This window comes from Opisthocomus hoazin, chromosome 6 (assembly GCF_030867145.1).
Source record: "Opisthocomus hoazin isolate bOpiHoa1 chromosome 6, bOpiHoa1.hap1, whole genome shotgun sequence".
Classification (NCBI taxonomy): Eukaryota; Metazoa; Chordata; class Aves; order Opisthocomiformes; family Opisthocomidae; genus Opisthocomus; species Opisthocomus hoazin.
In genome coordinates, this window is record NC_134419.1 from 30,801,593 (window position 1) to 30,816,939 (window position 15,347).

The window sequence follows — 15,347 nt, forward strand, 5'->3', positions numbered from 1 at the left end:
GGGAGGGGACAGTGTCACAGCCCCCCGAGATCCCCGGGAGGGGACAGTGTCACAGCCCCCTGACCCCCCCGAGAGGGGACAGTGTCACAGCCCCCCGAGACCCCCGGCAGGGGACAGTGTCACAGCCCACTGAGACTCCGGCCCCAAGCCCCTCCAGGCCCCCCGGGCCCCCGTGGCCGGCGGCAGCGCGGGGCCGGCCGCCGCGGGGCCCCGCCTGCGGGCGGTGCCTCGGGCAGACCCGGCCCCGCTCCCGGCCCCGTCCCGCACCGCGCCGCGCCGGAGGGTGAGTGGGGGCCCCGGGGGGAGCTGGGGGGACACACGGGTGTACCGAATGCACGTGTGTGCTGATTATCGCGATAGATGGTAACGAAAAATAGAGCGAGCGCCGTGACCTTCCTCCCCGCCTTCCTCTCGGTCCCCCCGCCGAGCGCGGGCCGTGCGGGGCTGAGCCCGCCTGCCCGCCGCCGAGGGGAAGAGGAGGCTGTCCGGGCTGGGGAGGAAGGCCGCGCTGCTGCCCGGCGGCCCCGCCAGGAGCACAGGGGCTCGGGCAGCTTTGCTGACTCAGTGCCAGCGCAGCGCGACGGCGGACTTGGTCAGAGCCCTTGTTCTGGGGGAGAAGCAGCCCCGGGAGCCCTTCGGCCACAGCTCCCGGCCTGCGCTGCGCCGCGCTCCGGAGCCTCTCGGCAGCGTGGCTGCAGCCTCCGACGTCGCCGCCTGGAAGGTACAAACTCAGTCCGGTGCTCCGCGCCCGTCCTCGTCCGCAGAGTCCTTGCGGCGGCAGACGGAGGTTGCCGAAACGCGCGAGGCACCAGAATGCGGAAACGGCGTCAAGGCGCGCGGTCGCGGAGGGACGGGAAAGCCCCGTGGACTTTGACGCGCTGCATATGGCTCCAGACTGCTGGAGCAAAGGCTCGCGGTGGAGTTTCGTACCAGCAGCGCAGGAGTAGCAGCTGTAAAATACACCTAGCTTGGTGCTGGGCTGTGACCGAATCGTGCTCTTTGCTGCCGAGGTAAAACCCCAGATTATCATTTAGCAGCGTGAAGATAAAATGCCTCGTCCTTGATGGCAGGCGGGGGTTCTCCACCAACCTGGTAGTTTGAAGAGGGAAATGCAACCATCAGCCTGCTCTGCCAGGTGGGAACGTGTTGTATTTTCAGCGTCTCATCTGTCGGGTGCTAACCTCTATTACACGTGGGTGCCGCTGACATTTTGTAGTTACTTGAGGTTTTCAATGTTCTTACTGATAATTGTTCACCAGACTTCACTTGGACAAACCCAGCTGATGTCTTCACCTTGCTCCATCAATAATAATCCCTTTGCAAACGAGAAGGAAAAGCCTCTGGTCCCCGAAGGTCCCTTGTGTGGGGTGCTGGCACTGCTGCAAGAGGAAGGCTGTTTGCACCGGCTCTGTGATCTGACCCGGTTGTGGAGTCTCCGTCTCTGGAGATACTCCTGGTCGGATGCAAACCACGCAGTCCTGGTGTCTCCTGGCCGGTAGACTCGCTGGTGCCCATGTTGGTAAACGCCAGCGGCTGCGTGTTGCTGTGGGCTGTTCGCTGGCTTCTGGCTCTGAGAGGGTTCCCTGAAGCTGCGGGGACGAGCACCACTCAGCTGGCCAGTGTCTGGGCACTGAAAAGGTTCCGTTATTATTGCTGTTGTGGTGGGGTTTTATTATTATTTTATGTAAGGATGACCTTAGGTGTTCAAACTAACCATTCGTGTAGCCCAGCTCTTTTCAGCTCGGGGGATTTCTGAGCCAGTTTGTGTTTGTCTGTATTATAATTCCCGATTTACCTCTTATTCCCACAGCTTGCCCGGTTTCCCTTTGACTCTGAAAACTGCCAGCGTTCACAACATCCCTCGGCAGGGAGTTCCACAGGTCTGTTTCCTGAAAAAACACCTCTTTTGGTTTGTTTTGAATCTGTTTCCTGACTTTGCTGGTGGCCGCTAGCTCCATGGTGTTGGAAGTGGCTGCGAGCAGCCTCCCCAGCTCACCCTTTCTCCCTTCCCTCCGCCAGTCCCCGTGCTTGGAGGGCTTGGCTCCACGCTCAGCAGCTCTTCCACGCACGGCTGCCTGCGTGCGGTGAGCTGCCGCTTCTCCAGTCGCACCCCAAAATCGTAACGGACGCTCTTTCTCCGACAGCACCAGGATGGCTGTTCTCTCAAAGGAGTACGGCTACGTCATGCTGACTGGGGCTGCCAGCTTTGTCCTGGTCATGCACCTCGCCGTGAATGTGGCCAAGGCCCGCAAGAAGTACAACGTGGAGGTGAGTGCTCAGGCTGGGGGAACAGGGGGGTCGGAGCCGGTCTGCAGGGGGTGTTGCAGACGAGCGAGGTAACACCTTGCTTATGTTTGGATGACTGGCTGATATTTCCTGCCCTACCAAACCGAAGGGATGGAGCTGCCATTCTGGCTCTCCAGACTGGAGCAGACGGCGGGTCAGAGCTTGGGCTTTGGCAGATCAGGCGCTTGGCACCGAGCCGGCTGAAAGCGCAAGGCTTTGAGCTCGGCCACACTGACGATGAAGAAACCGCGCAGTCCGCTTCCCTGCAGAGGCGGCCGACGCAGCGCCGGGGGCAGAGGGCGGTGGGGCAGAAGTGACAGGAGGGTTTCTCAAGCTCTGAGGGAGCACGCGAGCCCGGTCACAAGAAGTGTGACCAAGGGACCTTCCCGTAGTGTCTGTCGAGGGGCGCGCCGGGGAGGCAGGGCGACGGCATGTGGAGGCTGCTGTGCCCCTTGCTCCTTGCCCGCTCGGGGAAGCGGGAAGCAGGGGTGGGTGCAAGAGCAGCCCCGGGTGCCTGCTGGGCTGACCCCACTCCTCCTGCACGAGGTCAGGATGGCAGCAGACCTGCCCGGTGCGCGTGGTGCACGGGATTTCAGGCTGGATTCTCCCCAGAAGTCTCTCCACTCGCACTTCTCCCTCCGCAGCCGAGGGGCAGCTCCTGCCACCTGCTCAGCTCTGTGGTGGGGAGAAGGCAGAGTCCTCCCAGCCTGTTCCTGGGAGGAGAATTAAACAGGGAGGTCACGCAGTACCTGGCTATCTTCTGTTTGAAGCGGGGCCAGCTCCAGGGTGCCGTCAGGCTGCTCAGGAGCTGCCCTGGCTCAAGCAGCAATTTCGATGAAGCACTCCGGGGCGCAGGGCGGGAGGCAGGCTCTAACTTGCCAATGCAAGACAGCCTGGTGACACCCAGGCAGCTCTGGACTCCCTGGGGAGAGGTGCTGCAGGGCACGCTCCTCGCTGCTGGAGAACGCCCGCCTCCCACGCCCAGACTGTGCCCGCTCACACTTTGCTCCTGGTTTATTATTTTTTTTTGGCAGTATCCAACCATGTACAGCACAGATCCTGAACACGGGCGTGTATTCAACTGCATCCAGCGCGCGCACCAGAACACGTGAGTACCACACGTGGACGCGGACTGTGGAAATCCACAGGGCTGTGGAGCAGGGCCTGCAGTTGGAGACTCGCTGCCGCCAGATGCTTGGGTTCAGGCTCGACACCCGAGGAAAACGCATGGCTGTGTCGGGCTTAGCAGTACGGCCGTGCTGGCTCCTCATCCTGCCTTAATCCATGAGATGGGGCTGTGAAGCGGCCTCCTCCTCCTCCCCAGTGCCCAGCTCTTGGCCACCACATGTGGATCTTAAGACACTAGAAATCTTGTCTCCAGCAGAGCCTGTCTGGGGGCTCTGGGGTTAGCTGGTGGTAAGTAGTGTTTAGCAGTGGCTCAGGGCACCAAATAGGTGGCCTTCCTTGGAGAGAGGCACAAGCAGAGGGAAAGTCCCTAAAAGTCTACACATGTTCAAACTCCCTCTTCTATCCATCTGTGGCCGCAGCGTGGAACAGCCAGGCCCAACAGAGACCTTGGCCGGGGACGCTCGCAGCTTCTGTGTTTCTGGAGTTTCCTCTTTGTAAGCAGCTTGAGGACAAACACCACATCCTCGCTTTCACTTTCAGGTTGGAAGTTTACCCCGCCTTCCTGTTCTTTTTAGCCACCGGTGGAGTCTTCCACCCGGTAAGTGACGCTACGGCACAGGTCTGCAGGACCGAACTCCACTCTTGCTCCAACATGGGGAGGCTGGGGGGCAGCAGGCCGAGCCCCTCTGGAAGCAGCAGCATTTCTGAAAACGTAGGTGTCAAAGGTCTTGTGCAGGGGAACCACGAGTATTTAAAAACTCATTACTGCTGCTCCAGCTTTAGTCCCCTTCGGGTGCCTTGGTGGACAAACCGAAGCCTTCACAGCCTCCAGGCCCTGAGTGGGGAGGGTCCCTCCATCCCTGCCTGGTTCTTCCACCCTCTAGGGTCCTGCTGGGCCTAAAGCTGGTTGGGTGGAGGACAGGAACCCTTTCTCCCCCTTCTAAGCACACTTCCATGAGGATTTTATCTGCTAAGAATAGGTGGGGAACATGGTGATCTTCCCACTCACTGCCACCACCAAAGGAGGAGGGTGAAGGACCGAAAAAAGCCTGGATTATTTTTAACTGAAATATGCAGACAGCTCCCGAGGAGGCAGGCATGTGGGAGAGGCCACAACCAGATGCTCTTTCTTTGCCACCAATAGACAAATCAGGTCCTTCTTTAATATTCCTTTCCAGAGAGGGAAGGAAGGAGCACAGGCAAATCTGGCAAAGGGGAGCCACCGTGCAGCAAGCTCTAAACGAAGAGGCAAGGCGGAAGTGTGTACCACCTGCAACAGGAATAGCTGTAGGCCTGCTGGAGGCAGGGGAGTGGGGCTTGGGGCAACTGCTGCCTCCAAGATCCTGGCCCTTGGTCTAGCTCACGAATTGGACAGTGGTGAAATGAGATTCGGCACCTGCTGCCTGCATGACAAACCATCTCTTGCTCGGGCACAACAGCAAGGCTCTGCAGCACATCACAAGCTAGCTCCCCATATGCGTCACGAAAGCGACTCCTCCTGTACAAAACCTGCCCTCGCACACTCCATCGGTCCCATCGGCTAAGCGCATGCAAGCAGCAAGTCTCCAAAACCTTTAATGCTTTTCCTTTCTCTCCAGCGGATTACCACAGGGCTTGGCATCACCTGGATCCTGGGGAGAATCCTCTACGCCTACGGCTACTACACAGGAGGTGGGTCTTGACCCTGCAGAACAGAAGGTGCTTGGGAACTACAGCGGCCTCAGGGCTCTTTCCTCCAGCCCAGGGGTGCAGGTCCACAGGCTGCTAACTGCAGTAGGCTCTTACTGCCGATAGGAAGGGTGCTAATCTAGTGATAGCACCGACCGAGGGTAGGTACTGCGTCCGAGCTGTGGTGCCTGCTCTTTTGCCTTGAGTTTCATCTCTAGCTCCCGCTCCCTGCAGTTTTCAGGATGGGCCAGTCCTTCAGCGACGGGCTCCTGAACTGACAGAACCTGTCTTGTTTTCTTTCCAAGAGCCGAAAAACCGAAGGAGAGGGGCCATCAGTTCAGTGGCACTGATTGGGCTGGTGGGCACAGGCGTGCATTCAGCTTGCCAGCACCTCGGCTGGATCTGCCAGCACTAACGGAGCATCACGATGGCTGCCTGGGAAACTAAAGAGATTTTTGATTTCTTTCAGAACATTTCATTTCCTGTTTTTCTTTTCTTGTCTCCTCATTCAATAAAATGAAGTTGTCAATTCTGTACTTTCATTCTAAAGTTATAGAGGGTTTTCTTAAGAAGATTTGCAGAATGCTAGAATGACACTGGGTTTGTAGGCCTACAGAAATCTGCCCGTTGGGCAGAGATGTCCCAGCTTTTATGATTTTGATCACCGAAAAGCCATCATACAACCGTTTAACCCATACAGCCGCAGCCCTTATCGAGACCTCTCAAGTCACATCACTGCAATAAGACGTTCCAGAACAGAGTTAATATTTATTCAAATACTAAAAAAAGATGCAGGCAAACATTTGAAGTTGTTGCTTCATCACGTTTATAAAGAACAGTAGGCCTATAGGAAAGAAGTCAAATAGCTTTCTCTTAAGAAAGGTAGCACTCTATCCTACGCTGAAGCTTGCTGCCACTCTGGTTGTGCTCCGTACTCTGTGGGTGGAGATGATTCTCAGGGCTACGCCTGTCCCAGGCAGCATCAGCTCACCATCCCCACAATGTTCTGTCCCACCTTGGAAGTGAGGTACAGACAGAAAAAACAAAAATTGTGTTTAAAAGGGGACTTGAGGGAATAAACAATCCTGCCCTTCCGGCTTTTATGTAGTCAGAGAACAGACAGAGCCTATAGGTACAGGGTATGAGCGTGTCCAAGAGCTCAGATGTGCACTGAGTAGGATCATACCTGGTAAGAAGCCAAAACTGAAGTTGACCGAGGGTAGAAGGCAATGGGGTTCCAGGCATGCAGCAGGTGAAACCGCCTGGGCTGGGCCTCTGCCAACACCTCTGTAGCCACACACGCTGCTGCTGCAAGCTGTAGTGCCACCTCCTACTCTGAGGTTCCCAGCTTCCACCAGACAGGACAGAGCAGGCCCACAGGCTGCGCCCTGTGTGTACGTCCCCCCTTGCAGGAGCAGGCTGGCTAAATGCTGCTCCAGCTACGCTCCACCCCCCCCCGGCACTTACAATGTTAGAGCACTTTATTGCTGTGTACATGATCCACATCTCTGGCTGACGGGCAAGAACCAGCTGACGCTCCCCTGAGCAGGCCCCAGAGCCACTAAAACACAGACTCCACATCACCCATCTCCACACAGACAGTCTTCAGCTGCGAGTAGTACTCAATGGCTGCCCGCCCGTTCTCTCTGCCAAATCCTGCAGGGACAAGCCAGAAGTGAGAACACAGCCCCAGGCAGTGCCACATACCGCTCACACCCCACCGCAACCAGCACGTAGTCATACCCGGGAGAACAAGCCACACGCTCAGAGCAAGTGCACCTCACAGTAGCACTTCTGATCATGCCCAGAGTAATAACTGGACAGGCTCAGCTGCAAGCAAGGCTGGGTAAAATAAAGCTCGCCTCCTTGCTTTCTCAGCACAAAGCTGCAGCCATTCCCCAGCTTCCCCTTCAGCTACCAGCATGGCATTCACTCCTTAGTGGCACAGCAAAGTGCCTCTTTGGCATTGCTGCCCCAGCAAGAGAACACCCACACCCATCATCAGCAAAACAGGCTCACCCTGAGTGCAGGAGGGCCGAGCCCAGGGGAGGCCAAACAGAGCTCACCTGATGCCTTGTATCCTCCGAAAGGCAGCTCCACAGGGCTGACGTTGTAGTTGTTAATGAAGCACATGCCAGCCTTGAGAGCAGCCACTACCCTGTGAGCCTTCTGGATATCCCTGCAGGAAAAGGGCAATTCGGCTAGATCCCTTCCCGCTCATCCCCTCCTTCCCTGCAGCTAACATCCCACAAGAGAAAGGCCAGCAGGTCACAGTGGTTTTTGGAGCCTGCCCTGCCCTACTGTGTCTTTGCCCGCTCAGAGGATGTAGCGCCTATTCCCAAGGACGCTCAAAACCACGTTTGATTTGAGAGGGCAGGACAAGGACACCAACAAAGCAGACTGCGGCAAGCGGCCAACAGCCATCTTTGCGAGCTTTCAGCAGCATGGCAGGCTCCTGGTGATGCAGGAAGGCAGGCAGCAGGCCAAGCGCAGGCTGGAAGGAGTCTGAAGGACAGCTGGGCCCACCTAACCCCTCAGGAAAATCTAGGAGGAGACGCGCAGTCAGCTACAAAGTTCCCTTTTGGCAATCCTTTGCTCCAGCTTTTCTGGGAGGGGATATTCGTGCCCATGCCAGGCACCGCAAGAGGAGCATCAAGCTGCTGCAGTATTTCCCTTCTGCTCCCCTCCCTAGACCGCTTCCATGCTACCCAGTCATACCTGGTGAAGACACCACCTGCCAGGCCGAATTTGGTGTTGTTGGCTCTCTCCACAACCTCCTCCTCCGTGTCAAACGGCAGAATGGACATGACAGGCCCAAAGATCTCTTCCTTCACACACGTCATGTCATCTGTGCAGTTCCCTGGAAGCGTGGCAGAGCACATGTGCTTCAGGAGGAAGAGTCAGCAGAACAGCCCGTGCGTTCGGCAACCCACACAGCCCTCGAGACAACACTCGGCACTGTGCAGCCCCACCAGCTTGGCTAGCAGAGGAGCGAGTCCCCTCCTGCATCTCAAGGCAGCAAAGGCTCTAACTGCACGTGCCCCGTCAGACCCTCCAGCAGCAGAGATTTCTCTGGACGCTGTTCCTAGGTGCCCCGGTTCTCTCTAGTACACCCACACCAGCGCCTGTCCACATGGTGGATGTACACAGAGATGGGTTACGCTGAACATGGCTTTCCCTAGAAGAAACTCAGCAACATCCACGTAGAAGACTGCAGTACCATACCTAACACACAGGGTCGCATGTAGTAGCCGTTCTTCAGCTTCGGGTCATCTGGCACATACAGGTCCCCACCACACAACACTTCTGCCCCCTGAAAAAGAGCCAAGCAGAAGGTAGGTGGGCACATCCAGGGCCATCCTGCCCAGCTGCCACAGCTCTAGCTGGCCGATACTCCCTGATGGGTTTACAGTTCTATCAGACAAACCGTGCCTGTGCCCTCCCTGGTGTCTCTCCCAAGTCAGGATTGCTGACAAGAGCATCACTGATAGATCAGGATCTGGAGGCGAGACCCATCCTAGAAGTCCAAACAATGCTAGTTTGGGGTGCAAGTGCCACAGGAGCCAGTGTAGGCTGGAGGGAAGCAACCACAATGAGGAGCAGATCCTCAGCTGACATCGCATTAACAGCCACATCTTCACATGATGTGAATTCCCTTATTAGCAAGTCAATCAGTCCCTTCACACTTCACCTGGCAAGAAACACCTACCTCCATCAAATGCCCCGATTCAGAGATTGGGATTTCTCCTCTCCATCCTCATTCCTCTTCCTGTTTCCACATCCTCATGTAGCCCTCCTGGCTTTCACACACAGCTCCCCTTCCCCAGCCCATCCCCAAACTGGCAATACCTAGTCACCTATCTAGCACTGACATTTAAAGCATCTTTACGCTTTACAATAAAATCTGGAGATAAAACAGAAGTGCCTGGTTAGATCTTCTTGCTCTTACAGAGACTGTTTCCAGCAGCCTGTAAATTTGGCCTTTGATCCTTCCTTAGCTTTTTCTGCAACCAACAAAACTGGAACCCAAATGAGCTAACAGCCCAGTGTGCAAGGTGTCATCAAAACTTTTAGAAGAGAAACCAGCCCAAATGTATGGATTCTCTCATTTTACATGCTGCTGTGCTGGGTATCTCGCAACCTCTAAATCTTGGCAACATGAGGATATGAAAAACAACGTCACTTTCAATGTCAACTTAGAGATGTGCACTGAGTCACTTTTAATCTAGTGGCCCAAGACACCTATCGAGTAATTCAACTACAACAACAAAACAAACAGCTTAACTAGAAAGGCACAGGGCAGGAAAGCAGCTGCTGGTCTGTTTGTCTAACAAGAGAGAGACACTTTTCAGGGCAGTCACAAGGCAGCATCACAATCTCACCTGCTCCTTCGCCTGCTTGATAAAGCCCTGGACACGATCTAGGTGGGGCTGGTTGATGAGGGCTCCCATCCGCGTGTCTTCTAGAAGCGGGTCTCCAACTTTAATTTTCTGGGTGCGTTTCACCATCTCCTTTGTGAAGACATCCAGTATCTTCCTCTCCACAAACACCCGCGTGCCATTGCAGCATACCTGGGATGCAGGACAGGCTGCTCAGAGTAAGATACATGGCACTCCACAGTCCTTGCCTGCTCAGGTCCTGCTTACAGAGGCTCTCAGAAAAGCCCCTCTACAGCTGCTAAATCAGCTAACTTGTCCCTGGGGACACAGCAGACTAGACTACCCTGCTGCTCATCGCTGCGGTGAACAGTCCGTGCTGGACTTATTGTTACTGATGCCACGAGGTAGCAAAAGCACATCAAGTCACCAGCAGGAGAGAGCTTTGGTAGCCATTTCAGTTCCCAGCGATGATCCCAGTAAGCCAATTTGCCAGTAAGATTACACAAAACCTGCAGCACATGTGGAGATCCCAGATCTGGGACGGACAGAGTCCCACAGGGCTGCGGCTCAGCGTGCCAGACTGGAACCTTATGCCCCTCCAGAGGACACCAGCACAGCCTCTTCTGACCTCTGTGGGCCAGACTGGAACCCAAGGCACGGGAGCATCTGTGGAGCTGGGAACCGGTTGCTAGAGAGGCTCCAGTTCCAGGAAGCACAGGGCATCAGCTCAGGCACACTCCACTGGGACACCCCGCGCTGGCTTCTGCAAGGGGTTCCCTCCTGATCCCTTCTGACACTGCACAGGGACACGTGTGGCACGACGGCAGCTTCAGGGCATCCCTCACTAAGCCACGTCGCAGGCTGGCTCTGCAGCCCCATTCTCAAAGCACCCCACCTCACTGAAGAGGATCGCTCCTGCCCCATGGACACAAACCTCGCCCTGTGTGAGGAAGTTGGCCATGAGGGCTCCGTTCACAGCGTTCTCCAAGGCACAGTCCGCAAAGATGATAAGGGGGGATTTGCCCCCCAGCTCCAGGGTGACTGGTTTGATCCCTTTAGCTGCCATCTCCATGATCTGAGAGAAACAAGGACCGAAGAGGCAAGTCACCACTGGTAAATGGGAGGCTGGTGGAGAGAGGTAAGAGACACCCAAGGGGAGGGTTCCCACAGGGCCCTTCACCAACAACAGAACCAGCATGAAGGGCAAGCTGGGTTTCCTACATGTGTTTAGCTCAGACTGGGAACAGTCTCAGAGGATTCGGTTTTTTAACCCATAATAAAAGATAAAAGCAACAGAAACTGAGGAGCCATTTGCAGGAAGTCTCGTGCTCAGCATAAAGCCAGAGGACAGCTGTAACTGCACCTGTGACACTGCACCCCACAGGTACCCGCACGTGAGGAGAGTTCAAGTGGCAACATTTCCCCTCTTTCAAATCAGAATTTATTTTTAAAAGGCTTTTTAGGGATTTGTTGTTTTTTTTTAAGACTAAACTGAGGGCAAGAAATTCACAGAAACTAACCTCCTGCTTAAAAACAGGTCATAGGCAGCTAGGTTGAACTACTACTGCCAGAAATGCTTGCACATTTGCCCAGTGCTGCTCTGTTCTTTGTACCCTCCTCCCCATGCAGATACCCACTTTAGCAGCCCAGAGGCTTCACTGCAGCCAGTGGCTGAACAAGTGAAGACGACCAAGGGGATCCTCTGAAAGAACCGAGTGCCCAAGCCCATGCCCAGTGGGCTCACTGGAGCCCCAGTATAACCCTGTACGTGCAAGCTGCTTGCTCAGACACAGAAATGCCGACTTGCAGCCCATCTTTACAAGCCTCACACACAAAAGCTCAAGGAGGTATCGATGTCTGCAACACACCAGGAAGGCTAGACACTACCTATCCCGAGCGCAAAGGTGCCTTTACCTTGATGCCAGTCGGCACACTGCCAGTGAAAGAGATTTTGGCCACATCTGGGTGATGACAGAGGAACTGGCCTGTGGCCACCCCACCCTGCACCACATTGAAGAGGCCCTTGGGCACACCGGCCTCTGTGAAGATCTCTGCCAACCTCACCACCGAAATGGGGGTGAAGGGAGAGGGCTTGAAGACCATCGCATTGCCTAGGGGAACCCAGACAGAGAAAAGGTGGGGTTAACAGCCAAACTGCTTTAGCAAAAAGAAGAACAACCAAACAAAAAAACCCCACCCCGCACCCCAACACATCCCAGAACAACCCCCACAAAAGAGGAGGAAACGGTTTCAGCTGAACACTGCAACCAGTAAAAGGGAAGAACGGCACCTTCCTGCTGGGAAGGGCTGGGGGAGGTGGGGCTGCTGGTCCCACACTGCAGAGGTTTCCAGAGACTTTCCTCGTCTGATACAAGGCCAAGCAGTTAGGCTTTTTCCTGATACGCTCCTGCCCTCTTGGCATCTGCTGTATTCCCACTTCCATTTCCTTTCCCGTCCTGGCAGAGTAACAGCCTGAAGGTTCTGCTAATCCTTCAACACCTCCTTCAAGGTAATCCTAGACTTTATCCCCAAAATCACTCTCCTCTACAGGACCATTTGGCTTCAAAGAGAAGCTTGTGTGGGCAGAGAGTCTCCATTACCACAAGCCAAGGCCGGGGCAGACTTCCAACAGGCAATCTGGAAAGGGTAGTTCCAGGCTCCAATCCCAACACACACCCCGAGGGGCTCTCTCCGAGTGTACCCAAAGGATCCCCCGGGAAGCTGGATGTGTTCACCTGCAAAGAAGAAAAACAGCCAGAAAGTAGAGAAGAGCAAAGCCTCTTCCCATCTTATCCGAGCCTCAGGGGCCAGATCTCACAAGAGACACACGACTTTTACCCCAGCAACATCACAGCAAATGCGTAAGTGCCCACAGAGCATGGCAGCATTAGGCAGAGATCTCTGAAAATCCTTCCAAGATCTTCAGAAAAAGGAGTAGCCCATCTCTTTGAGAAATCAACTGCAAAGATGGCCTTGTCCCATGGAAGTTACCAGGAAACACAAGTGGTGAGACAGAGAGTAAAGAGCAAACTCCAGTAACGTTCTCACCAGCTAGAGATCCTGCCAGTCCTGCGTAATACTCCAGGCACTGCCAGGATACATCAATGTCCACTCTGGCTTCAAAGATGGATTTCCCATTGTTTATGGTTTCCAAGGTGGCAATTTCTTCTCTCTGCTCCTATGAGAGGCACAGCGCAGTGACAACACGTTAGAGAAGCCTGTAGTAGAACTCCACAAGGAGACAGCGGCTTCCCAAGCACGCAAGTCCCAAATAAGGCTCTGCCATCAGTAAGCCAGGCTCTGCCATGAGAAACTGTCATCTCTAGAAGGTGCATTCCCAACTGCCATTTATCAATTTCCCAGCAGCGACCGATCACAGGGGAACGTCAAACAGACAGCCACTGGCGTCCACTGCTGGTCCAGTCTTGCTTAACAGCCCTGTTTATCTAAAAAATCAGCAAACTTGAACCGAGAAGCTGACTGGTAAACAGCGACTAGGATTCACGGAACTAAACTGGGAGGAACAGCAAACAGCAAGATCAAAACGGAACAGGAAGGCTTGGTGAAGGACGGACAAAGCAACGCAGCTGGGAAGCGTCCCTTAATGGACCGCCTCCCAGGCAGAAATATTACCCTGCCGCACAAGTCTGGCAGAATGAAAATACACCCTAGGGGAAGGAGGTCTGGGTTCTTACAGATCTGTGCCTCGATAAGGATTAACTTCGATGTCCAAGAACACGTTATCTCACAAAGGAGTTTGTGACAAAGCTAGCTTACTTGTATCCTCTCTCTCCCATGTTTATGATCTGGTGTCTAAGATCAAAACCAGCATTCCTACTTTTTTTTTCATTGCTAAAACAGGACACTCCAGTCACACAACAATCCTGTCCGACAAGCTGAAAATTCAACAATGCGATGGTTACACAATTTCAGCTTTGAAACCACATGCAGTGAAGCTTCATCTTTGGAGCTGTGAAAAGAAGGATGATCCCTGAAAGATCTCGACTGGATGGCTTCAGTTTTATGTCTTCTAACAGAATTAAGCAGAGAAGGCACAGGCTGCCCTTGAACACAGCGATAAGACTGAAGCCTTGCCCGAGGCAACCTACTGTGTCTTCTGGTCAAAGGTGGGTTTTAACTCCTGCGTTCCTCCTGGAGTTCTGGAAGTCCCGCTGGAAGCCCCCAGCAGTCACGTTAACCCACAAGAAAGCTCAGAGACAGAACCACCCCTCTCCATAAGACGAGGCGAGCTCCCACAGCTTACCCGAATAATTCTGGCAGCCTCCAGCAGCACCCTGCTCCGCTCCATACCAGACATCTGACTCCATATTTTAAAGGCAGCCTTCGCACTCTGCACAGCCAGATCAACCTCCTTCTCCCCAGAGCAGAGCAGCTTGCTTATCACTCGACCTGGGCCCATTTTAAATAGAAAATAAATAAGACAGAAACTTCAGAAAAGGAGCACAGAGGACTATGGTTTATTGTGCATCAAACCCCAAAGAGTTCAGTCCAGCCTATAGCAGGCTACAGAACTTCATGTCACGGTTCCCGCTGATTTGTAATTGGTTACAGAAGAGGCATTGCAATTCAGAGACTAAATTAAAGGTCTGCCCTTCTGTAGAGAATCTGTAACTAACAAATTAGTTACTAATTAGCTCTGTTACAAAACTCCTCCGTTTCCCACAGGAGCTTGTTACACTTCCACCACCAGCTCCAGGACTTTGTTACACCTTCCTCAACATAGCTCAACTCTCTCTTCCTTGAAGCGTTTCTCCTGAAACCTAGGTACATACCCGTGGCCGGCTCGTACACCTCCTCGGCCTGTCCGCCGTCGGCGGGCTGAAGGCGGCTTCCCGCCCGGTAGTTGAGGGGTTGGTGGATGGTGAAGGTGCCGGTAACGCTGCTCATGGCCAGGCTGTGTGGGAGGGCGCAGAGCCGGGGCAGCAGGTTCGGTAACCGGGACCGAGCCAGCATCGGCTGGAAAAATCCCGCGGGAGAAGCCCCAGTTCCCTGCGGCTTCGCTCCCGCCGGACACCGCCGCCGCCTTTTACCTCAGGGCCGCGGGCTCCGCCCCACCCCGGAACCCGCGGCCCTGCCCAGCGCTCGGGCTCCCCCTGGCAACTCGGAGGTGTATAACTTTTTTTTTTTTTTTTTTTAAGTTCTCCATGAAAGAGAAGGAAGCACATCCTTTTTCCTCAAAACCAGAGTTTTCTGGCAGTCATAAAGTTGTTTTTTCATTTCCCATTCCATCCCGTAGATTCTTAGAATTCAGACCTTCCAGCAGCTGAAGCTGTTCTCAGTGCATCTTCACGGCTAACGACCCTCAGGGAACTGCTGCACGACAGCAGAAAGCAACCACAACACAGCAACAAACCAATAATTTTCAGATAATCCGTGGATGTGCAAATGCTTCCCTGCCAAGTGACGAAGCGTGGCAAGATGCAGCATCAGCAGATTTGCTGACAGCGGCAGGGAAGGTCACCATACTGCCCATCACCCTCCCGAAGCCATCACGGCACGGGCTGGCATCACGGTCGATCAGATTTAGCTTAGTTGGATCCAACAGCCGTACGCTGCAGGATAAACTACACAGGTAACAGGCTGGGGTGTGTCTGGCTTTGCTGTGGGATCAGGCCCTTGAACTAAGCGAGGCTACAGAAGGGGAAGGAGGATTACATGACCAGGGCTGCTCCCCGTGGATGGTTGTAGCTACACCAGGCGCAGTAGTAAGTCAAAAACACAGCCTGAGAGCCAGGCAGCACCAGTACACACCAGATGCTTTCCTTTACCTGCCAACTACTTGTTTTTGAGACGCAGAGCGTTGAACAGAGCTTCCACACTCATGATTTATCTTTAAATAATCTTGTAAAGGTGCCCCATCCTTAT

At 54.3% G+C, this 15,347-nt stretch overlaps 2 protein-coding genes across 3 annotated transcripts; one reads left to right on the top strand and one right to left on the bottom strand.

Annotated features, from left to right (window-relative positions):
• Positions 1-210: 210 nt before the first annotated feature.
• MGST3 (microsomal glutathione S-transferase 3) lies at positions 211-5,624 on the top strand. Of its 2 annotated transcripts, XM_075422482.1 has the most exons (7): positions 211-283; positions 1,811-1,880; positions 2,145-2,268; positions 3,321-3,394; positions 3,955-4,012; positions 5,013-5,085; positions 5,388-5,624. In XM_075422482.1, exons 3-7 carry the CDS (start codon positions 2,152-2,154, stop codon positions 5,495-5,497), a joined length of 432 nt encoding a protein of 143 aa, XP_075278597.1. In that variant the 5' UTR covers positions 211-283; positions 1,811-1,880; positions 2,145-2,151; the 3' UTR covers positions 5,498-5,624. The 2 variants fall into 2 exon arrangements, 1 of the variants encoding a protein (XP_075278597.1); XR_012764204.1 differs by lacking the exons at positions 211-283; positions 3,321-3,394; positions 3,955-4,012; positions 5,013-5,085; positions 5,388-5,624 and adding an exon at positions 322-721 and having other exon boundaries at positions 2,145-2,158.
• A 260-nt stretch (positions 5,625-5,884) lies between these two features.
• ALDH9A1 (aldehyde dehydrogenase 9 family member A1) lies at positions 5,885-14,554 on the bottom strand. Its single transcript, XM_075422480.1, has 11 exons — positions 14,255-14,554; positions 13,726-13,871; positions 12,510-12,639; positions 12,062-12,196; positions 11,376-11,572; positions 10,396-10,536; positions 9,465-9,653; positions 8,308-8,395; positions 7,801-7,942; positions 7,149-7,261; positions 5,885-6,738 (listed from the first exon to the last, which is right to left on the bottom strand). The coding sequence occupies exons 1-11, from the start codon at positions 14,433-14,435 to the stop codon at positions 6,644-6,646; spliced, it is 1,557 nt and encodes a 518-aa protein (XP_075278595.1). The 5' UTR covers positions 14,436-14,554; the 3' UTR covers positions 5,885-6,643.
• Between the last annotated feature and the right edge of the window lie 793 nt (positions 14,555-15,347).

Excerpts from the sequence above, each read along its gene's own strand:
- ALDH9A1 (XM_075422480.1), bottom strand. The coding sequence starts at position 14,435 with ATGCTGGCTCGGTCCCGGTTACCGAACCTGCTGCCCCGGCTCTGCGCC. Across the intron at positions 11,573-12,061 it reads TGCCCCGGCCTTGGCTTGTG|GCAATGCGATGGTCTTCAAG; the intron begins GTAATGGAGACT and ends GGGTTCCCCTAG. Across the intron at positions 8,396-9,464 it reads TCAAGCAGGCGAAGGAGCAG|GGGGCAGAAGTGTTGTGTGG; the intron begins GTGAGATTGTGA and ends GCTCTTTTTCAG.
- MGST3 (XM_075422482.1), top strand. The coding sequence starts at position 2,152 with ATGGCTGTTCTCTCAAAGGAGTACGGCTACGTCATGCTGACTGGGGCT. Across the intron at positions 3,395-3,954 it reads CAGCGCGCGCACCAGAACAC|GTTGGAAGTTTACCCCGCCT; the intron begins GTGAGTACCACA and ends TTTCACTTTCAG. Across the intron at positions 5,086-5,387 it reads CTACGGCTACTACACAGGAG|AGCCGAAAAACCGAAGGAGA; the intron begins GTGGGTCTTGAC and ends TTTCTTTCCAAG.